The sequence below is a fragment of the Geotrypetes seraphini genome, chromosome 9 (genome assembly GCF_902459505.1).
Source record: "Geotrypetes seraphini chromosome 9, aGeoSer1.1, whole genome shotgun sequence".
In the NCBI taxonomy this organism is placed as follows: domain Eukaryota; kingdom Metazoa; phylum Chordata; class Amphibia; order Gymnophiona; family Dermophiidae; genus Geotrypetes; species Geotrypetes seraphini.
The window spans coordinates 124,975,291-125,000,339 of record NC_047092.1 but is presented as its reverse complement, the minus strand read 5'-3'; the positions used below and the strand labels follow the sequence as shown (position 1 = coordinate 125,000,339).

Here is a 25,049-nt window from a genome sequence, read left to right as displayed (position 1 = left end):
AGAGATATTAGCTAACTGCATTGTGTGCACTTTAGTACACAGGAACCCAAGTGAATTCCTACCACTGTTATTTTTATTCAAAATTTTTCACTGTTATTTAGCCAAGCTTGTATTTAGCTTGTAAAGAAAAATGTATCAAAAAGTAACATAAATAACTCAAAATTGTATCAGACAGCATTATAAACAGATGCTCTGCAATTAAGAATATCCCTGAAAATGGGTATTGCAAATTTTTAGCTATACTTAATGTGTCATTTATCACAACTGAACACCCTCCAGTCTCCTCCTTTCTTGTACCATCTGAAAAAAGCAATTCTTTGGCTACAAAACTCACCAAGCCACATTTTTGACCTGCTATTCCTAATAACTTAAAATAGACCTGAAAGTACACCTAGGTTTCAACCTGCGTTTAATGTTAAAATATGTGGGAGATGTAGACAGGCATTGGAATAATGAGAAAAACTTTGAACTGGAAATTTGTGGCTAATACCTGTAAATTTTTATTAGGATGAAAAATTAATGTGATCAAAGAACAGTATGGTTTGGATAAGAGTAACAATTTCAAAGACAAATTGTGCTTCACAATCACTTTAAATGCTGCTCATCATGCAGCAAGCCTGAGTACAATGCCTTGAATTTGATGTTAATATTGGACCAAACAGTTCATGAACAGCCATATTGTTTTCTGTTGAGGTTGTCATTGGAGCCTCAAGAACGATAAAAATATGTTCCTCTGAAACCCACACAGTATCTTTTTTAATGGGCCAATGAAAGGATCGAGCAGGGCCTTGTGGATGCAAAAAGTTAATTAAGGCATCATTGTGCTCTGAAGAGATAGCCAAGATATTTCCAATCCACCAGAAATTATTATACATGCAAGCAACATATTGGCCAAGCTGCAGGTTGACAAGCTGAATAAATGAAGGATTATCAGCTTTAGTGATATCAGCAATGAAAAATACTTCATCTCCTGATGCTCTGCTGACACAAATTTTGGTTTCCAGCTACTGTATAGACATTTTCAAATCTAGATTACTGAATGGGTCTTAATTTCTCAATGTCTTCCTTTGAGATGAATAAGAATTTTACCCCTGTAATATTTTCTTCACAAAAGCTAAACAAATCATTTGGAGTCGAGATCTGATTTTCCAGAGGCCACAGCAAGCTGGCATGTGCAGCAAGTCATTTTACAGTTCCCCCAATACTATCACATGGCTAGTACCAAAAAACTCCATTCAGCAGAAATTCCAGTCTTTGTAATGGCAGTAAAGATTAACAAAATGTTTTTGTAATTTTTGTATTGTGCTGGAGATCCATCACTAACATAACATAAGATAGCATAACATAACATATTTGATTCCAGGAATAAGTTGGTTCATAAGGCAATTAAAGCTTTCAAAAAGGTGTCATACTGCAAGCAGTCACCAATTATGTAGAGACTCAAATTCTGAAGTCCTGAGCCAGAATTGAAGTAAAGCATAAAGGGGAACACACATGGACTATGAAAGGGAGAACAGAGTTCAAATGAATGTATTGAACTTGCAATGAATGAATCACCAACAACTAAATGTCCATTTTGATGGGCCATTTACAAGAGTATGTGAAAGAAGTGGATATTGTAACCTGAGTTAGCACGGCAAGTCCAACATGCATAGCTGCACCATGCACTTTCAACCCCAAGCTCATTTGCATATTACACAATAGGATGCCAAAGATGCATTTCTTTTTTATCACTGCATGTATATACATGTGAATAATGCATGCATTTGGGACCTAACTTCTGGCCAAAGCAAGGCCGAGTCAAATATGAAACAGAATGGCTTATGTAACAAAAATAAGCTCTTTGATACAGAAAATAAAAAAAAATTGATGATATACAGTTGAGATATTTGCACCCAAAAAATGCCCAGAATTTGAATAACGTCTGTTCCAACTGAAACTGGCTTGAATATTACCTTAGACCAATCAGTGCTCAATATGTAAATAAATGGTTTCTAAGGTACTCGGTAAACGTCTTATGTCACCTGAATAAATGTTTTCAATAATTTTATAGTCTGTTTAATAGACCTCAGAACCACCACTCTTCCGTCCCACCGAAGTGTAATCACGGGGAGATGCAAGTGGTGCACTCCTCACCGGTCTATTTAATTTAAATTTTATATCATTCCTCCAATTCTTATGCTTAAATTTACTTATCTTAGTAATGGCGGTGGTAAGACCGCCGTCTACCGTGAGAACTGATAGGTCCCCATTACTAAGATAAGTAAATTTAAGCATAAGAATTGGAGGAATGATATAAAATTTAAATTAAATAGACCGGTGAGGAGTGCACCACTTGCATCTCCCCGTGATTACACTTCGGTGGGACAGAGGAGTGGTGGTTCTGAGGTCTATTAAACAGACTATAAAATTATTGAAAACATTTATTCAGGTGACATAAGACGTTTACCGAGTACCTTAGAAACCATTTATTTACATATTGAGCAGAATTTGAATAAAACACTAATATAATTTCTTTGTGTAATACAAATCCTAGGTGTATGTCAAGTTATTACTTGAATCAAAGTACAGGTCAGAAGCAATGAAGAAGTCAAAGTCGGCATTAAATTTATTTTCTAATATTTTTTGCCTACTTTGCTGGCTCATAACAGGGGAGGTAAACTAATGTTAAATTTCAAACTTTGCACATTAAGTTAGTAGTAGAGGTTGTATTAATCTTCAAAATTTCAATTCTTTTGGAGGCTTTGTTGGACAAAGTTGCTATTTTGGGTTACGCAGAGCACAGTACTCTGAGAGTGACATACATTCGACAGCCTCTAGCTCTGAAACCAATAGAGATCCAGCTGAAAAATTTTACAAGGTTTCATTTCAGGCTATTCAATTTGGAGGAAGTCGAATGGGGATGATTTATAAATTGGACCACTTGACATGGAATTGCCAATATGTTAGATTTGGAATGTACATCTTGCCAGAGCTGGTGTAAGACATGGCTGGAGCCCAGTCCACAAAGCCTATTACCAGGCTGGCTGAGTTGCCTTCAGCTTCCAGTAGATTTGGTGCTCTCGCTGGTCAGGGAGCCAAGAACAATTGCCCTAGTGCACCCTACTAACACCATCTCTGGCATATATCATATTATTTATATTTTACACAGGAAGAGATGTCTGTCTTGTTTCTCTGATACTGCATTACATGCAAGGTTGTGTAAGGGATTTCAGTTTCATTTCAGTTTATAATTTATGGTCATTTAATCTTCCTGCAGAACTAATTATTACATTACCATATATAATGGTAACTTAGTTTACGAGCATAATTCGTTCCAGAAGCATGTTCGTAATCCAAAGCGCTCGTATATCAAAGCAACTTTCCCCATAGGAAATAATGGAAACTCAGATGATTCGTTCAACATTGTTCCTCACTCTTGTTTTAATGACGCGTCCTGGGTACGTCCAACTTCACCCCCAGCTTAGAATTATACTTCAGTTGAATGGAATAATTCACAAAATGTGTTGTTGATTTGGACACAGTTTATAAACCCTCAGATTCTATATACTGTACTGGTACATGTTTTGAAGACTCAATTCCAGTAAAACGAAACAGGGAGCATCCCTATCAGGATTTTGAATATAATTGTTACTTTGTTGAACTAGGACAGGACAATAAAGCCTGTAGGAGCGGCACAAATCGTCTCATGCACTTACTTTATTAGCCATTCTCTTTCGTGCTGTTTCAGGCCTGCATTAATAATAATAATAACAGTTTATATACCGCAATACCGTTAAGTTCTATGCGGTTTACAAAAGATTAGTGGAATACAAGTTGAGTTGACGTACAAGTTGAATTAATTTAAGGGATGTGGGAACAATGGGGAGAAAGGGCAAGAGAGGGAAAAGAGGGAAGTGGGTCAGCTGTCTAGGTATTCCCTCTCCTTCTGCACAGGATCCACCCACTGTCAGCGGCTGGGGAACGACAAGCCGGTCCCAGTCAGTCTTCTTCCCGGCTCGAAGGTAGGTCGGTTCGGCACTCCCTCCCCAGATCCCTGAGCTAATTTGAGTGTCACTTTCAACCTGCGCTGCCGTCCGGTATGCCTCAACTGCACATGGGCATAGTTGTAAGCCTTGTAAAAGGGGAGAAGTTTAAGTTTGAACTCTTGAACACACGGGTTCATTTGCTTTTTTAAATGAGAGAATGGTGCTGATTCTGAGAGGCGGCACATGTGGTTTGAGGAGTTTCTCTTATTGTCCTCACAAGTTCCTTGTATCGGATGAGACGCTTGGGATTGGCTGTTGCTCACTGCTGGCTTCTCTTGGGTTGGGCACTTGCGGGGCTTAGTTCAACTGGGTGGTGGAGGAGTAGAATGGGCCTCGCTTCAGCTCCGAGCACGTCACCAAGATCGTGGGGCACCAGGGTTGGAAAATCAACTTAAGCTGCGGGTAAATTTTGCTCAATTTGCAAGACAATGCTCGGTTTGCAAGTTACAAATTGCTGGAGTGTTTTGCTCGTCTTGCAAAACACTCGCAAACTGAGATGTGACTGTATACTGTAAACTGAGATTTGGGGGTAAAAAAAGAAATGCCCAAAACTAGGGTCTCTGTTTATATTTGAGTCTACCTAGTCTCACTCCCAGTAACATCTCTTCTCTATCGCCATTGTCTGTCCCGCTCCTGCCCAGAATAAGAAATTCTGGACAAAAACAGACACCATAATCTAAGACTACAACCCCAAAGACTTCATCTCACAATGGAGCCATCTAAGTACAGTAATCCTAGATGAGCTAGCTCCAGAACAATCCAAAACCAGAATCCATAGAAAATCAGACAAATGGTTCGACAATGAACTACTTCAACTCAAAAGGCAATGGAGACAACTAGAAAGAAAATGGAGAAAAAGTAGCCAAGATCCCAAAAAAACAGCATGGAGAATACTGAACCAAAAATACAAACTAAAGCTGAAAGAAAAAAGAAAGACATACTACACAAAGCAAATAGAAGAATCCCAAGACACAAAAAAGCTATTCCAGTTACTAAAAGAACTCATAGACAACACACCATATCTGACCAATAACAACTACCCCCCCTCCCTCAGCCACCCTCTTAGCCGCATTCTTCAAAAACAAGATTGCAACTATCAGAGCCACATTTAATGGAACACCTATGCACCTAGAAGAGATCTCAACTCCCCTCCACAGAGAAAGAATCAGTTGCAACAGACAGAACCTGGTCCCACTTCTCACCTATACGATGGTCAGACCTCAACAAACTATAATAAATACAACCACACAGCCTGTGATCTTAACCACTGCCCCCCATACCTGTTGAAAACCTCCAGTACATTATTTCACACTCTGCTCCTACAATGGATACAAACTTTACTTACAGATGGCCTTTGCCCATAAGACCTCAGCGAAATCATCATAACTCCGATCCTAAAAGACCCCAAAGGAGCAACGGACCAATTTATACCTATACTTATACCTAGAAAACCACAACTTACTCCACCCCTCACAATCTGGCTTTAGAACCAACTACAGCACTGAGACTCTACTAGGAACACTCATGGACATCGTGAGACAACACCTCAGCACAGGCAAGAAAATGCTGATCATACAACTAGAGCTCGCCGCAGTCTTTGATCTGGTAGACCATGACATCCTTTTACAAACACTAGACTCAATAGGAATTACAGGAAAGATACTATCATGGTTTAAAGTATTCCTACAATCCAGAACTTAGAGTTAAAACAAAGAAAAATCAGAACCACGGTCCAACCCATGTGGAGTACCCCCAAGGATCACCTCTGTCTCCCACACTCTTCAACCTATACATTTGCCTCCCTAAGCTCCTACCCAGACAAACTAGGCATTACCTCCTACAGCTACGCAGATGACAGCACCATACTCCTCCCCTTCGACCAACCAGCGCCCTCCATGGTAGGCACAATACAAAGAACACTTGAAAAAGTAGCAACATGGATGAAAGAACACAAACTAAAGCTTAACCCTGACAAAACAAACTTCATCCTCCTAGAAAACAGCAAAACCCCAATCTTGACAAATCTAGTAATAAACTCGATCTCATACCCCATTCAACCCATGCTAAAACTCCTCGGAGTGCTGATAGACAGAGGCTGTACCATGCAATCACAAATCAACAAAATAATAAAAACATCATTCGCAATTATGAGAAAGCAATGTTACTTACCGTAACAGTTGTTATCCAGGGACAGCAGGCAGCTATTCTCACTACGTCATCCAACGGAGCCCCGATGCGGACATCTCACAAGCATACTTGCTTGTAGAAACTTTTAGAAGTTTCGAGTTGCCCACACCGCGCATGCGCAAGTGCCTTCCCACCCAATGCACCGGGCGCGTCTCCTCAGTTCAGATAGCCAGCAGAGAAGCCAACCCAGGGGAGGTGGGTGGGACGTGAGAACAGCTGCCTGCTGTCCCTGGATAACAACTGTTACAGTAAGTAACATTGCTTTATCCCAGAACAAGCAGGCAGGTATTCTCACTAGTGGGTGACCTCCAAGCTAACCCAAATGGGATGGTGGGAGAGTTAGCAACTTAGGGAGAATAAATTTTGTAATACTGTTTGGCCACACTGTCCATCCCGTCTGGAGAAGGTATCCAGACAATAGTGTGAGGTGAAGGTATGAACCGAGGACCAAGTGGCAGCTTTACAAATCTCCTCAATCGGTGTCGATCTGAGGAACGCTACAGAGGCTGCCATTGCTCTGACCTTATGGGCTGTGACTTTACGGTGAAGGGGTAATCCAGCCTGGGCATAGCAGAAAGAGATATAAGCCGCCATCCAGTTGGAGATGGTGCGCTTAGAGATAGGGCGTCCCAACTTGTTCGGATCGAAGGAGATGAAAAGTTGAGGAGCAGTTCTGTGAGGTGCGTTCCAGGTAGAAAGGCAAAGCACGTTTACAGTCCAGAGTGTGAAAAGCTGATTCTCCAGGATGAGAATGAGGCTTCGGAAAAAACACAGGAAGAACAATGGATTGATTCAGATGAAATTCCAAGACCACCTTGGGGAGGAATTTGGGATGAGTGCGAAGGACCACCTTGTCATGATGAAACACTGTAAAGGGCAGATCCGCAACCAATGCTTGAAGTTCACTCACTCGACGAGCAGAAATGAGGCCAAGGAGAAACACCACTTTCCAAGTGAGAAATTTCAGAGGAGCCTTGTTAAGAGGTTCAAATGGAGGCTTCATAAGTTGAGAAAGAACAACATTGAGGTCCCAAACCACTGGAGGCGGTTTGAGGGGAGGATTGACATGGAAAAGTCCTTTCATGAATCTGGAAACCACAGGATGTGCAGAAAGAGGTTTCCCTTGAAGAGGCTGGTGGAAAGCAGCAATTGCACTAAGATGGACTCTGATCGATGTAGACTTGAGGCCAGATTAAGACAGGTGCAAAAGGTAGTCCAAAACAGAGGACAAGGGGGCATGTTGAGGCTCCTTGTGATGAGAAAAACAACAAGTGGAGAATCTAGTCCATTTCTGGGAATAGCATTGTCTAGTAGCAGGCTTCCTTGAAGCTTCCAAAACATCCCGCACAGCTTGTGAAAACTGAAGGGGAGTTACGCTGAGAGGAACCAAGCTGTCAGGTGTAGCGACTGCAGGTTGGGATGAAGCAGAGATCCCTGATGCTGCTTAAGCAGAGATGGAAACACTGGTAGAAGGAAGGGCTCCCTGCTGCTGAGTTGCAGAAGAAGGGAGTACCAAGGTTGCCTGGGCCACCGAGGAGCAATCAGATTCACGGTGGCCCGGTCGGACCTGAGCTTGGCCAGAGTCTTTTAAATGAGAGGAAACGGAGGAAATGCATACAGAAAGAGATTTCCCCAGTCCAGAAGAAAAGCATCTGCCTCGAGACGATGAGGAGTGTAGATCCTGGAGCAGAACTGAGGCAGTTTGAAGTTGTGGGGAGCTGCAAAGGGGACTATCTGAGGCGTTCCCCACAGGGAGAAGATGTGATGAAGGGGCGTGGAATGGAGAGTCCATTCGTGAGGCTGGAGAATACGACTCAAGTTGTCCGCCAAGGCATTGTCCGCCCCTGAATGTAGACAGCTTTGAGGAAGGTGTTGTGGCGAATCGCCCAATCCAAACTTTCAGAGCTTCCTGACAGAGGGAGGCCGATCCCGTGCCTCCCTGCTTGTTGACATAATACATGGCGACCTGATTGTCCGTGCGAATGAGGACCACCATGTCGTGAAGCAGATGCTGAAAAGCAGTGAGAGCATTGAAAATCACCCTGAGTTCCAGGAGATTGATATGGCACTGATGATCCACACTCGTCCAATAGCCCTGGGTGCGGAGACCGTCCAGATGGGCCCCCCAAGCATAGTTCGAGGAGTCGGTCGTGAGGACCTTCTGATGGGGAAGCATGTGAAACAACAAATCTCTGGAAAGATTGGAAGAGAGCATCCACCAGCTAAGCGACTGCAGCAGAGCAGGAGTGACCTGAATGTGTCAAGTCAGAGGGTCGGAGATCTGCGACCATTGAGACGCCAGGGTCCACTGAGGAATCCGCAGGTGAAGTCTGGCAAAAGGAGTCATGTGAACTGTAGAGGCCATGTGGCCCAGGAGCACCATCATGTGTCTCGCCGAGATGGACGGGCGAGAAGAGACCGAGTGACAAAGATGAAGAAGAGCCGCCAGGCGTTGAGGAGGAAGGAACGTTCTGAGTTGAATAGTATCCAGAACAGCTCCGATGAAGGGAAGAGTCTGTGAAGGTTGTAGATGGGATTTGGGAAAGTTGATCTCGAATCCCAGACTCTGCAGAAACCAGATCGTCCTCTGAGTGGCCTGGACGACACCCTGAGACGTGGAATCCTTGATGAGCCAGTCGTCGAGATAGGGAAACACCTGCAGACCATGGATCCTGAGTGCTGCGGCCACTACAACCAGGCACTTGGTGAAGACTCTGGATGACGAAGCTAGGCCGAAAGGGAGCACTCTGTACTGAAGATGAAGATGTCCCACCCGAAATCTGAGATATTGACGGGAGGCCGGATGGATGGGAATATGAGTGTAGGCCTCCTTGAGATCCAGAGAGCATCACCAGTCGTTCTGCTCGAGGAGGGGATAGAGAGAAGCCAGGGTCAACATGCGAAACTTCTCTCCGACCAGAAACCTGTTGAGCACCCTGAGGTCCAAAATAGGACGCAGGTCGCCAGTCTTCTTCGGAACAAGGAAGTACCGGAAGTAAAAACCCTTGTTCTGTTGGTCCACAGGGACCGGCTCGATGGCACGAAGCCGGAGCAACGCTTGAGCTTCCTGAAGAAGAACGGCGGTCTGAGTTAAGTTGGAAGGATACTCTCTTGGAGGATGTTCCGGAGGAACTTGATGGAACTGAAGAGAGTATCCCTCTCTTACGATGGAAAGGACCCAGAGGCCGGTGGTAATAGTCGTCCATCGATGGTAAAAGTGATGGAGACGACCTCCGATGGGAAAAAACGGGGAGGGCAGAACGATGGAAGATATGCTCCCTACGAGACAGTCAAAAAGGCTGGGGAGCCTTGGGGACAGTAGAAGGTTGAGGCTTTTGATGGGGCTTCTGCTGGTGCTGCCTCTTCATAGGCGGATGGATGGTGGGTGCCTGCTTCGGCGGATAGCGCCTCTGATAGATCATAGGCGGGCGAGACGGACGAGCAATAGCAGGCTTGGGCTTCTGGCAGAGAATAGATTGAAAAGACTTCATGTTTGGACAGCTTCTCCGTCGCCACCTCGATGGACTCGTAGAAAAGGTCTGCTCCCGCACAGGGAACGTTCGCCAGCCTGTCCTGGAGATTCGAGTCAATATCAATGGTCCAGAGCCACGCCAGGCGTCTCATGGCCACCGAACAAGCAGCAGCTCTGGCCGAGAGTTCAAAGGCGTCGTAAGACGATTGCATCATCTGCAGGCGGAGTTGGGACAACGACGCCAGGACCTCCGAGTACTCGAAGCGAGCCTGAGAGTCCAGATAGGGCAGAAACTTTTGAAGAATGGAGAGAAAAAACTCAAAGTAGGTCGCAAAATGAAAACTGTAATTCAGGACTAGAGAAGCCATCATCGAGTTCTGGTAGATGCGCCTGCCAAATCTGTCCATGGTTTTGCCCTCCCGGCCAGGAGGAGTGGAGGCATAGACCTGGGAGGGTTGAGACCGCTTCAAGGAGGATTCAACCAAGAGGGACTGGTGAGAGAGCTGCGCCCCGTCGAAGCCCTTATGGTGCACCATGCGGTACCTGGCATCCAACTTCCCTGGGACCACGGGGATGGAATACGGGGTCTCAAAGCATCTCATGAAAGTCTGGTCCAGAAGCTTATGGAGAGGCAGACGGAGAGACTCAGCAGGAGGTTGAGGAAGATGCATCGTCTCCAAATACTCTTTAGAAAACTTGGAACCCGAATCCAGGGTGATATCCAGATCCACTGCCATCTGCCTCAGGAAGGATGAGAAGGACAGCTGGTCAGCCAGGGCCGGGCCTCGAGATGGACTCGAAGAAGACGAGGCGGCCTGGTCCACTGAGGCTGAGGACCGGCAGGGAGAGAACGAATCCCCGAAGTCCTCGAGTTCCGGCATAGGAGGAGGAGGCAAGTAATCCGGTGAAAACTCCCGAAAAGGCTGCTTACGACGAGGCGAGGCATGCCTCGAAGAATGCCTCGATGAATGCCTCGAGCGACGACCAGAACTGTGTCGAGAAGCCGGCCTCGAGCATCGAGGCGAGCGAAGCCCAGACGAGGCAGCCATCAAGTAGATGGGGCTGGAGGCTGTGGATCAAAGCAGCGGAGGCTGAGACGAAGCCCCCCAAGGCACTCCCCAAGGCTCGAGACTCGGCATCGAGGAGGTAGGTTCCGTTCCAGGCAAGGTGGGTGCGCCATGCATCAAGGGTATCGGTTCCAAAGGTGGCATGGGCAAAGACTCTGCTCCTTGCGAGGCATGCCCCGAAGCCAGACCAGACACTCGCCGAGACTCAGCTCTCAGCAGGGAGAGTGTGCGTCAAGGAGGCACCGGAGGCAGCTCGACCTCTCGGGAGGCTTCCGCGTGCCCAGGCTGGATTTGGGAGAGAAGCGTCGGCCCAATCTTAGTAAAGAGCTCGACAAATCGCTTCTCCATCATGGCATGGAACGAAGCCGGCAAAGAGGGATCCGCATCCGCAATGGGACCTCCAGCACGGACATCGCTAACTCGGCCGCCCGGGGGCTTGGGCTTAGAAGCCTTAGACACCTTGAGCACCACTGGAGGAATGGGAGGCTGCGTTACATGACCTGAAGAGACGGCGGAAGGCACCGCAGCAGGCATCGGAGTCGAAGCCGGCACGAACGAGGCAAGCTTGAGCAGACTCGAGGCCGAAGAAGTTGAGGCGGAAGTCTAAGGCGTGGCGTTCTGCGACGTGGGCAGCTCCGGCGACGCCTCCATGCTGAACAGCGACTCCCACAAAATGCAGCGACGCTTAAAAGCACGTGCTGTAAGTGTGGAGCAAGGCCGGCACGATTTCGGAAGATGTTGAAGCCCTAGACACTGAAGACAGCGTCGATGAGAGTCCATCAACGAAATCGCGCACCGGCACTTGACACACTTTTTAAAACCGGTAACAGGCCGGGACATAGGCCGAAAAAGCTCCGCTGCAAGCCGTGGGGCCGCGGCCTGCCCGGTTGAACGATCAAAAGAAATTTTTTTTTGTTGAAAACAAGAAAACGCAACATGAGCCAACGATAATGAGCAAAGTAAAACTCAAAAACGCGGGCACAGAAGGCACAAGTGAAGGGACTTCGCGCAGAAAGTCAAAGACGGACTTCTCAGCTCCGCGGAAGAGAAAGAACTGTGGAGACGTGCCAGGTGCATCGGGCGGGAAGGCACTCGTGCATGCGCGGTGTGGGCAACTCAAAACTTCTAAAAGTTTCTACAAGCAAGTATGCTTGTGAGATGTCCGCATCGGGGCTCCGTTGGATGATGTAGTAAGAATATATGCCTGCTTGTCCTGGGATAAACCTAAGACAAGTTTGAAAATTCTTCAACAGAAAACAACTCCAACTCGTGGTTCAATCACTAATCCTAGGCCTAATAGACTACTGCAACATACTATAACTCCCTTGCCCAGCAACCATGATAAAACAACTACAAACAATACAAAACACAGCCCTAAGACTTATCTATTCACTGAAAAAATACGACCACATCACAGAGGCATACCACAACTCACACTGGCACCCAATACAAGGCAGAGTACATTTCAAATTCCACTGCCTACTATTTAAAGCTATAAATGGAGACAGCCCAACCTACTGGAACAATCGACTAATTCAATCCACCTCAACCAGACACAGGAGAACCCACACAATATTCACACACCCACCAACCAAAAAAATCAAAAGAAGAAAACTGTATGACAACCTACGGGCCACCAGAGCAGCGAAACTGAACAGACAACTCACCAATCTGCTGATTTCGACAACAGACTACAAAATCTTCAAAAAGAAACAAAAACCCTACTCTTCAAAAAATACATAAAACCAATATAACACAACCAGACATGTCCCAAACTTCACCTGCAATATTATCTACTCCTTAGCAAATTAGAAAATGTTCAGACTATTCCTTATGTTCTTCTTAATATCATAATATTTCTTATGTAATCCGCCTTGAACCACAAGGTAATGGTGGAATAGAAATCACTAATGTAAGTAAGTAAGTAAGTTCCCCCACCATCAGGTCACCCCTTCACCCAGAAATTTTCCCACCATCATCATGCCCTTCCTCCCTTTTCCCCCTCTCTCTGAACAGTGCCAACCCACTCCTAGCGGATCCTTCAGCAGGATCCCCAGGCCTACCGTGCTTTCATGATGGTCCTAGGGCAGGGGTGGGCAAACTTTATGACTTGTGGACCACAATGGGTTCTTAAATTTGACAGAAGGGCTGAACTCGTCCTGTCCCCGCAAGCTCGGTCCCCATTCTCACACTGTCCCTGCAAACCATCTGATCCCATCCATACAAGCCTCAAATAGTTTTATACTAAACTTATTTTATTAAAGTATAAAAAGAAACAATATTCTGTACAATTGTCATTTTATAAATCAAAGTTCTGGCTGCTGACCTAGAGAAAGCGATGTTCAGACGGCAGGGCTTTGTTTATAAATGTTTATCAACACAACTAATATACTACTTTATCCTAAAGCAAAAAAAAAAAAAAAAAGAAAATAAATAGAAATAGAAATTTTTTCTACCTTTGTCTTTCTACCATCTTCTCTTCATTCAATTCCTTCCATCGTCTGCCTTCTCTCTGTCTCTTCCATATGCTCTGTTACTGTGCCTCTCCCTTCTAGCTCTCCCTCCACCCCATCCCCATTGGTCTGGCACCCATCTTCTTCCCTCCGCTCCCCCCATAGTCTGGCATCTCTATTTTCCCCATTTCCAGAGTCTTCTCCCCACTCTCTCTTCCCCAGTTCCCTTCAGCAGTGTCTTCTCCCCACTATCTCTTCCCTATTCCCCTTCAGCGTCTCATCTTCTCCGCCATCCCTCCCCTCCAGCACCCTTTGCTTGGTCCAGCAGTCCCCTCCCTCCCTTCCCTTTATGGCGATGTTTACTTTTCTTTCTACAAGCAGCCGGAAAGCTCTCCTCTGACGCAACTTCCTGTTTCCAGTTATGACAGAAGAGGACTTTCCGGCATCCACAAACAACTTCAAGGCTCTGGCTGCTTGTAGAAAGAAAAGTAACAGCCACCTTGCCATTCTCAAACGTTTAATAATAAAATTTAGACAAATTTGGCAGGTGGATTAAAAAACTAAACTGGCCGGATATGGCCCACAGACCATAGTCTGCCCATGTCTGTCCTAGGATGTCATGGCAGGAATGACGCAGCAGAGGAAAGACCCTGCTTGGGCTGGCCAGAAGTAGCCCATTTACATGTTGTCTCTGCTCACCGGCTACCACTACTGCTTCAGGTAAGGGAGGGAGGAGGGGTTGTCAGGACTGGCTCTGTTGCTTCAGGGGCTTGAGGGAAGGGGGTTGTCAGGATCTGCTCCCTGCTGCTTTGGGAGCTGGAGGGAGGCAAAATGTATAAGCAAAATGATAAGAAAGCACCCAAGCTCTACAATTAAAATGTAGCACATACAGGGGAGCAAGAAACCTTACCGTGAAGCTGTTGTTAACATTTTTAGTGCTGGATTCAGCAACGCTGGCATCTGTCAAATCCACCTCATCAAAAATGATAGACTGAAAGGGAAAAGAAAGAATCAGAAATTTTAGTGGGAGGTAAAAACATTGGGTGTGTTTTTGAGAGTTCTTAGACTAGCAAATACAAAAATAAAGAATGTAGCCTTGCAAACAAAGCATTAAGCAGCCAAAACCAGACTTTCCAGAATATATGAAAATGTGTTCTTTAAGCAGAGCACTCAGAGTATTCGAATACAGTCGACTTCACCTAAGTGCACGTCGGTTAACCGCAGCCTACCACCATGGTCTCGGTTTTTTTACAGTAAAGTTAATGGATGTAAACTCCAGATAACTGCAATTCTGATAAGCACACAATCCTCTTATGCGCACTGATGTCATAGGTCCCACCTCTATTTGTTCACGTTACGTTCACTCCGGTTAAAAGCAATCACGTTCTCACATTGATGAGCCATGTGTTTTGGATCAGCAGACTAGGCCAGGTGTTCGAACTTTCGAAACTGCACCATGGCATCTCGTGGAGATAAATCTTTGTCTTTGGCTGAACGTATCCAACACGCTGGTCAAAAGTCATTGTCTTTGGCTGAACATGTCGATGTCTTAAAGAGACTTGACCAATGGGAGAGTCAGGTCTCTATTGCAAAACATTACAGCGTTCATCCTAGTCAAATTTCTCGGATTCACAAAAAAAAAAAAAAGCAAGCCATATTGAAAGACTAGCAAAATAACAGCAATCCTACCAGGAAACGGAAAAGAATTGGGAAGGCTGGAGATGTTGAACAGGCGCTGCTGCCATTGTTTGCTGAAGCTAGAAGTCATCAACTGCCAATCAGTGGACCTCTGCTGATGGAGAAAGTAGCACAGCTATCCGAAGAACTGGGCATAGAAGACTTCAAAGCAACAAACGGATGGCTAGAGAGGTAGAAGATTTATAACGGCATAAAATTTAAGAAGCAGCATGACAAAAAACAAGACGTGGATGAGTTTGGTGCAGAAAGATGGGTCATGGAAGTGTTACCATCAGTCATTGGTGGATATGAACCATGCGATGTTTTCAACGCCGATGAGACGGGCCTATACTGGCATACCATCCCTGATGGAACATTGGCTTTCAAATGCAGCGAAATTGTTGGCTTCAAGGTGCCAAAGGAACAATTGACATTGCTGCTCAGTTGCAATATGGACTGTAGTGAAAAAGCTCGAGCCAATTGGGAAGAATCAAACTCCTCGGTGCTTCAAAAACATTAAAAGCCTGCCTGTTGAATATGAAAGCAACAAAAACACATGGATGACAGCGACACTGTGGATTGAATGATTGCAGAAGCTTGACAATCTGATGAGAAGGCGTAGGAGGCACATTGTAATGCTGTGTGATAATTGCAGCACACAGCAATGACGTAAGACTAACCAACATCAAACTTATGTTTCTTCCGCCAAACACCTCTTTGATCCAACTGATGGACCAGGGGATAATCGCCAACTTCATTACAGGTCGCTCATCTTAAGATATGTGATAGCAGTGATTGATGCAAGCACGGAATCCAGCCCCCGAGCTGCTGAGCTCACGAGAAAAATGACAGTGCTTGACTCTCTTCACATGGTACAGGAAGCGTGGATTCGAGGTTCATCATCAACAATTTCAAATTGCTATCGACAGGCGAGCTTCATTCATGCATCTGATGAGACAACTGAAGTTGACACTTCATCCATTGAACTCCCATTGGATTCTCTTCACAAGAGTTTGAGCTGTATGTCGCCGTTGACAACGATGTGTCCACATCATCTGACAGCACTAATTCCGCTATCTGTATAGTCATAAAGGACACTGCAGACAACCAAGAGTCTGATGAGGATGGAGATACTACTGCGGTCATCACAACTAATGAAACACCTACAGAGATTGTTTCCTTCTCAGACGTGCTGAAGTCCCTACACACGCTACGTTGTTATCTGGAGATAAATGGATGGTACGACTATGGACAGTTTTACAGCATCAGTAGTCAGATACACAGCCTGACTCGTGCAATCTGCGTGCAGAAACAATGACTGATTATTTCAGTAAATTGTTGGTTTGAAATTTTTTTACAGTGTATTGCATTAGACGGAAAAGTGCTGTTTCTAAAACTGAATAGTGTTAAATTGTGTGTTTTTTGCTGAATAAAAGTTTTATTGCATTTGACTACAGTGTACTGTAATTTTTCATGACTAAAAAGTGGCACCCCAATTAAGCGCACCCTCCGTTTAAGCGCACGTCGTGGTGAGGTCCAGAGGCCTTACACTTAAGCGGAGTCGACTGTACTCAGATCAACGGAAAAAAGGAAAGTAAATAGTAGCATGGCAAATGCACCACATGCTGTAATGCACAGCATGAGAGGACTCAAGACACAAAAATACAGAACACAGAATAGAATCCCACAGGACTACTACAAGCCTGCAAAACACTAACCCGAGCACTTCAAGATACAACACAAAACAACAATGAACAGCATCAAAGCAGACCACAATACACTAACATGAAGTGTGATGGGACGTTAACACACACTTACACACACTGCATCAGTAATGCATAACATAGCAGGACAAAAACTATGCACAGTAAAGCATAGAACACCATGAAAGTTGCAATTTTCCTATTGCCAATTTCTATTAAGTCCTACTGCAATCAGTTTCAAGAACACTGGTGGATACCTGAGCTTGAGGAGAATAACTGAAACAAGTTATCTTAACCCAAAATTTGTATCACTGTGGTTACTGTCCTAACCTTGGCTGCAACAGTTCTTCAGACCTTGTTCAGCCTGAGCACTTCTCTATCAAGTCCTGATATGAACCGCACATCTTACCATCTGGAGGGCTGCAATGAACTCAGCATCAACAAAAGTTTGATTCAGCGAATGCTTTGGAGTGATAAAGCTCTACCTGTACCGACTTCAGGTTGTTCAAAAATTTCAAGCAGAAGATTATGATGCTCTTGTGGAAATGTGTGAATCACTCCTGCATCATTACCAAAACAACCCTCAGCTCTTGGAAACTTATGGTTCAGCAATGAGTTTATCTTTCATCTCTCTGGTCAGATTAACCGACACAACTGTCAAATTTGGGGAAAATCAAACCCAGTAGAAATTCTCGAGCATAAACAAGACTCTCCAAAACCAGTGGTTTGGAGTGCAATGTCTAGCACTGGGCTGATTGGACCATTTTTCTTCCACGATGCATCCAGTAACACGACCACCGTTACAAGGGAAAATTATCTGGATATGCTGTAAGAATTGGCTGTGCCCAACTTCAAGCAAGGAGTGACCTTGCTAATATCTTTTTTCAACAAGACAAGAGCCCCTCCCCCATTTTGCAAGGTTAGTCAGAGATTTCCTGAATATCAAGCTTCCTGACCAATGGATCGGTCAAAGGGATCCCTTCGAATGGGCTCCGTGCTCCCCTGACCATACACCTTAGGACTTTTTTTTGTGTGGCTCTATCAAAAACAAGGTGTATGTCACTAAGCCCTGTAATCAGTCGCAGCTTGAGGAAAGAATACGCATGGCCTGCAGCGAGGTCAGGGAAGAGAAGCTGCAAATCATCTGAGAGACTCATGTCCGAAGGTGGCTAAAAGTTATCGAAAATGGAGGCGCTCATGTGAAGGTATACAACTAGTCTTTTGAGGTGTTAGCACGTGATGGCAAGCCTAGCAAGTAAAATTGTAACGACTCTTTTGTTGATGCTAAGAATATGAATAAACTCAGTTTCTTGTGTAATTTTAAAGAATTTATTAAAAGTGTGTAGTGACTTTTGGGACACCCTGTATATATTTTTTTCATGTGCTTTGCTTAAGTAATGCCTTATTAAGCATCAAAAATAGAAGCCCCGTTCACCTATCTTCGGATGCTTCCAGCACACCTAGGAGACCCCTAAGTCGCGTCCACTTAACTGAAGCCTATCTAGCGCCCAACTCAGGCTCAAAAGTAGACCTGCTTTTGCAAGCAGTCCCCTTAGTAAAAAATAGAGGATTTAATATGCAAAATATATATATATTTTTTTCTCATGTACTTTGAGGAGCATAGAGGCCAAAAGAGGATTTGGACAAGCGTTGAAGGTACATATTTGATATTTATCCTAGAGAAATGACTGCTTGAAAACCAAGAGAATATAATCTTGGGGTGGAGCAACCTAAGAGGCGTCTTGAAGCTGCCATGAAGATGCCATCGCCAGGAAAGACTTTTTCTTCAATTTTACCCGATGATAAAAAGGAAATCTAAGATCCGGGTCTTCCCGGAGGTGCCTGTTTCTCTTACCAGGCCGATGGACGTCTTCGTGGAGCGTGGCTCCCTAGTTGAACAATCGGAGGACTCTTCGGCTCGAGGTAGCTCGCGGAATGAAGCAAGCGGATCCTCTTTTGAAGGCACCAGCTTATCTCCGGAGGAGCAGAGCCCACCAAATCCCCCAGGAGCTATGGAGGAGATTTTGGAGGCTAGATCGGCCCTGGGCGTTTCCTCTCTGCCTCAGCACAGCGGGTCCCTTGACTCTATGCAGGGGCAGGAAGATGGTTTAACAAGCCGGGAGGAGGAAATGGAGCAAACCCATGAAGAGGAACTGGTTCGTATTTCTTCGATTGCTGCAGCTCAAGGTACTTTGCCTATCATGGGTCCTAGAATGGAGTGCCCCCTTCCAAAGACCCAAGGTCATCAATATGGAGGCAATTTGGGAGGCAATTTCCAGCCTACAACTTTTTCTGGGTAATCAAATTCAACAGTTATCTACTTCTTGCATGACGATGCTCTCTGAGCATACAGAAATTAAGAACAAATTATCTACTTTGGAGAATAAAACGGCAGACTGAGACTAGATTGAAAAATTTGGAATTGCAAGCTTCAATTTGGGTTAAAGATAGTGGGAATTTGCACTTTAAGAATGAAATGTTGGAGAATGTAACTAAAAGATGTAATCTTAGGATTATAAATTTCCCAAAAGTTTTTCCTATTTCAGCACAAGAGATGTTTAAGCGATATTTGAATGAGATTTTGAAAGTACCAGAGGCTTCATATCCACCCCTCTCTAAAATTTACTATTTACCTGGGAGAATAAAATCCCAAGTTACTAATCATCAGAATTTGTCTGCAGATAGCCTTGATTTAACTAATTTCCTAGAGAGGTCTGATAGTGAAGCCCAAGTTCCAGCTACTCTTTTGGTACAGTTTGCCATTGATCCGATAGGGAATGGTTACTTAAACTGTTCTTTAAATATAGAGATGTTTCTTTTATGACATATAAAGTAAGAATGTATCCTGATGTATCTAAACCTACCCAGAAAAGAAGAAAGAAATTTCTTCTTTTGAGACCCCAAGTACTGCGGTTAGGAGCAACCTTCGTTTTACGATATTATGTGTAATGGTATATAAAGGTAATAGATATGTATTTTATGAGCCGCAGCAATTATCTAAATTTTTTTCCACACACTCTATACCTGCTTCATGAGTGTTGTACTCCAGTTAATCTGTTCAATTGGAATTACTCGGGAACTATCAAGTGCCATCTTTATTTTCCTAATGTTATTTTTGATAGTAAAGTTTAATCAGTCATGTTATAGGTCCGTCCCTCTTATTGTGGACAAACTAACTTTGGAATGTATCATTTTACCTGTAATTATTATGTAGGAATGTTTTGATTTTTGCCAATTAGCTATATTTCTGTTTCCATGGTAATTTTCCTTTTGACTTGCTTTATTGTTATATGATGAAAAAACAATAAAGAATTAAAGATTAAAAAAAAAAAAAAGAATATAACCTTGGCTTTGGAATTGACATGCAGTTTACTATCTAAGTGTGTGTGGTGTTAGAGCTAGAGCCTTAGCACCCTGACATTGTTGGTTCAAATCCCTCACTGTTCCTTGTAACCCTGGGCAACCAGAACAGAAGAGAAATATGATAAAGCAACCAAATGTAAATACCATATAGGATATAAGTGGTATATATGACTAGTCTGTTCTGAGCTTCTGGGAGAACGGGATAGAAATCGAAAAAAATTTTAATGTAAAAAAACAGCATAAAATTGCCATTCTAATAACATTGTAATGCTAACACATGATAACGTTATATTATAAGCATGTCTATGTAATGCCTAAAAGGTGATTCTATAAAGGATGTCTAATATAGACGAGCTGAGCACGATTCATAGTGTGTCTATGCATTATAGAATCGTGCTCAGCATTCTGCTGCTGAATGTCTAAACAACGCCTAAATTTTAGACATCTTTTACAGAATCTGGCCCTAAGTGCAGAATGCCTTCCAAGCCTGTAGCGTAAGCTGACACTACAGACAACTGTGTAGACTTCCGCCAAGTATCAACAGCCAGGGCAGAACATTCTGTCGCTCTAAGACTGCACGCTCAAAATTCAAGTAAGCAGAGCAAAGTAACCCGGATCCTTTATGGATACTGGACTTTGCGTGAGGAAATCTGGAGAAAGGCTCAGCCGAAGGCTGCGACCACTGCGCAGGCACAGCCAATCTGCGCACCAAGGACTGTGAGGCCTATATGGAGCCACCAGAATGATGCAGCCTGGAAGAGCTGCGATCCTCTGAAGGACTTGGTCGACTATTGGCCAAGGAGGAAAAACATACAGGAGAAACTCCAGAGAACACAGCTGTACCAGAGCATCGAGCCTCTCGCTTCCGGGCTCAGATCTTTGACTGAAGAAGCGATCTGCTGCTTCTCGCCATGACCCTGATGTCAAAGCGGATTCTTCCCCACTATCACATGGAACGCCTCTGGGGACAGAACTCAATCGCCTGGATCCAGAGACTGTCTGCTGAGGAAGTTTGCTGGAATGTCATCTACTCCTGCCACTTGCACTGCCACCAGCGCTAGGGCATGCCGCTTCATCCAAAAGAAGACAGACCTGCTGAGCCAGAGGAGCACTCTTGGTTCCTCCTGGGCGAATGCTGGAAGCTACTGTTGTCGCATTATTGGAGAAGACCCGGAGCTCTTGGTCCACCAGCATCTTCTGTAATCTTGACAGAGCTAGTCAAATGGCTCAGAGTTCTAACTGGTGAAAAGACCACTGTCACTGAGATGGTGTCCAACACCCCTGAACATGACAACAAGTGCAATGAGCTCCCCAGCCCCAAAGGCTGGCATCTGTCCTCACCACGATCCAGGAAGCAAAGTGTAGTGGAATGCTCCAGCGGAGCGATTGCAGGAGAAGCCACTAGACCATGCTTGCTCGGCTTCCAGAGTACAAGGTAGATGGGTCTGCACGGTATCCCTGTGCAGAACCCGGCGAGAGAGCAAATCATGTTGTATAGGAAGCCTGCACGCCCTCGCCCAAGGAAATCACCTACAACGGGGAAACCATTGATCCCAGAACCCGAAGACAATCCCATGCCAAAAGAGCTAGCCACTCCAGAAGGAAGAAAGCTGAGCCTACAGTTTCTGCCAGCGGTTACTGTCAGGGAGATGCAGCCTGCTCTGATTCGAAAGGAACCCCCAGGTATCCAAGCGAGTGTGTGGGCGTCAGATGGTGCATTTTGGTTCTTTTTTTTATGTTTTGATTCCGACAATCCAACTCAGGTATTCCAGCACCTGGAGCACCTGCTGCAAAGTGCAGCATCCCTCAACCAGAGAGGGAGCTCTGATCAGCCAGCCTTCTAAATAAGGGTGCACCTGGAGACTCATCTGCAGCAGGTAATCCGCCACCACTACTATCACCTTAGTGAAGGTTTGGGGTGCTGAAGCCAGTCCAAAGGGTAGGTCTGAGAACGGAAAATGACGTCCCAACCTGAACCCACAAAACTTAGTAGGGATCAGAAAAATGGGGCTGTGCAAGCACATCTCTGTAAGATCCAGAGGTAAGGAACTGTACTGGAGTCACTGCTGCAATGACGGAACGCACGACCTACGTTCAAAATCGTGAAATCTTGAGAGATGCTGCTGAAGATCCAGAAGAGGCCTCCACTCTGCAGAGTCTCTCTTTGGCACAAGACAGTATATGGAGTATCTGTCTGAGCCCGAAGATCGGGCAATACTGGGTCCATAGTTTGAAAACCTAGCAAGCACTGAACGTTTTTTTTTTTTGTTTGTTTGTTTGTTTTATCCTGAGCGCACCATTGTGCCTGTGCATTAGGAGGCACAGCACTGAAGTCGGGAGGCTAGGACATCTGTAGCCACTATACCAGCATTGGTGGTCCTGAGAAAACACCTACGACATGTCACTTGCACATAGTTGGAAGTGCTGGGCTTCAAGAAATCAGAACAACCAAAAACCCAGGAGGACCAGGTCTACTATCAGGCTGAGTCATAGGATGACAGTCCAATCTAGAATCCATGAAATCCAGCAAACCTCTGCCAAACAATCACAGCTCCTGAAAAGGCAGCCCAGCCAAAGGAGCCTTGAAAGTGGAAACAGCAGCCTACTGCGGATAGAGATGGATTACTCTGACACCCGATTCAAACTCGCATAAAGAAGGCATGCAAAGCATCCGGCAGATAAGCAGTGCCTGCCAAAACAAAATAGAAAAGAAAAGAAGGAACCACCACCACACCGCGCTTTTGAGTGTGACATGCGCAAGTGAAACAAAATGTCGCCAAAGCAGCTTTAATGCCTAAGGCAGCTGCGTCGTCCACCTTGGGGAGAAAGGTAAATTTTGCCATCTGCGCTAACAAAAATTCACCCTGGGCTGAACCAAAGCTGCTAACGCTTCCTTGCCATAAAATCCCAGCATGGCATATCTCTAGCAAAAGTCAGAGCACTCTTAGGAGAATTAAACTGCTCCAAGCCCAGAACGCACATATCAGGGTACCAGTGAAAGGTACAAGTATATATCACAAAGCCAGAAAGAAGTGAGAACAAAAAGACCTCCCGTAAAGATCTAGCAAAGCTGCAAATTCAAATAGGCACAGGCTCATGAGAGCATTTCCAGGCTCCTAAAATCCAGAGGGATATGCAGATCCAGTCCCCGGATTTCCCATCCCAGGAAACATTGCACCTGTAAATAAGGGGTCAGCAAGCAAATCATCCGCACCCGGATCCCTCAGAACAGGGTCAGACAGCGCAAGCATCACAGCTAGGTAAGTCTAGGACGCGTCCAAAGGAGTAATGCCCCAAGAGGTGCCATGTAGGAAGATTGGGACTGCGGAAGGGGAAAAACACAGGGGTCCAAAATCCAGAGTGCAAAAATTTCAAAAATGGTGAAAAGGTGTCCAGCTCCTGGGGCATAGGTCACATAAATGTGGCGAAACTGAACTTTCTGAGGCTGCGCAGGGTCCATAGCCTGGTGGATGGAATTACCAGCTGTGCCGAGCCCCGAAAACAATGCAGGATGCCCCACCGGGCTAGCTGAGCGTTTGGCCACCTGTTTCAGTGGGGAAGAAGCTAAGCTGGATGCTGTGCCATATGACATGGTGCAAAAACACTCTAAAAGTACCAAAATTGCACAATCCTGGCAATAATTAACAAGAGGAGAGCCCAAGGACTCCATCCCAGCAAGTTTCCAGGCAAATTTTGAAGAAGCAGGGAGCTTTAGAAATTAAAATCGCTAGAAATCCAAGATGGCCGTCATCACAAAATTCACACAAAATCACAATATTTGTCACATTTCCCAAACTTTTAAAACGACAATTTTAGGATTTTTCAAGAAGGAGAACATAGGGGAACAATCAGAAACACTCAAACTCCCACTTTTCACACCTCCCCGTTGTCTCTCACAGGGTGTCAGCCTGTGTACTCACTGTGACATGACAGGATCAGTTAGAAGTGCTGGAAGCCTGCATTCAGCTCTCACATAATTGCTGGAGGAGAATAATCACTGTCACAAAGCTGGGAATTGTCCTACAAAGCTGATCTTTGGGCTGCCAGTCAGACTCCAATGTATGACTATACCTCCACCCTCGCGGACCATCAGATGCGCACCAGAACGGGTGGAGGCACAACGACGCAGCCAACACCCTGCAAGACACATGGAGCCTCCTAAGTGCGGCAAACAGTCTGCGCTTGAGTCCTGATTAACAGAAGGGTGAGACCACCTCAGGGACGGCCCTGAGCTCCAGAGAAAATTATGCAGGCTTTCCAACAGACCAAAGTCTGAATTCTCAAGCAGGCAGAGCTTTAAAATTGCTCCAAGCACTAAATTACCCCAAAAGGGGACAAAATTACATTGAATTAAAACAATAAAATGGGGAGAGCAGAACACACACACAACTGCATCCATGCATGCAGGGCGCTAAAGTGATCAGTGAAATACTACTGAGGTAGAGTGAAAAATCCAAAGTAGATTCCTTCTGCAACCATGCAACCAAAGGGAAATAAACCTAATGTCTAGAATGTCTCACCTATTGCACTGAAACAAGTTATGTAAAGCAGCCGTTTCACCATCTGCCAATTAAAGGGTTAAAGGCCATCAGCCTGTTACTCACTGTGCCATGCTTTGTGCTGGGGGCTGCTTGTGGTGAAGCTTAAAGGGAGAACTTCTATCTCAAACAAGCCTCAAATCTGGAATGCTTGTCTCTTCAGACTGCTTCTTGGGCCCTATGACTAGCAGGAGACTTCAACCCCCACTGGAACCTCGCATGCACAGTTGGGAGGAGGAAACGCAGTCAGCCCCAATCCTGGAAAAATTGTTATGGAGCCACACAGCCTGCGCTAAAGCCCACTGTGGACAGAACCTGGGGCGAGCCTTGCTCCTAGTCCCCGAGTCTTGCTCCTAGTCCCTGAGCTCCTGGACTGAAGTGGGTGTACTGCAAAGCAATCTGCCCATTGGATACAGACCTCTGACCTCAGAGTCTGCCCTCTCCCACAGCGAGAGATGGCCCAAGATTGGGATCCTCTGCAGCACTGAAAAGCCAGTAAGCAAAAAACAAAATTAAAAGAAAAATAAACACAAGCAGAAAAGATAGGCACCTACCATTTTG

General features: G+C 45.1%; 1 protein-coding gene across 3 annotated transcripts in view; it reads right to left on the bottom strand.

Moving 5' to 3' along the window:
* DGKD (diacylglycerol kinase delta) overlaps window positions 1–25,049 on the bottom strand; it is a 327,255-nt gene that overhangs the window by 284,300 nt on the left and 17,906 nt on the right. For all 3 annotated transcript variants that reach the window (XM_033959775.1, XM_033959776.1, XM_033959777.1), the window contains exon 3: window positions 14,118–14,198. In XM_033959775.1, coding sequence (XP_033815666.1) covers window positions 14,118–14,198 — 81 coding nt within the window. The remainder of the gene's footprint in view (window positions 1–14,117; window positions 14,199–25,049) is intronic.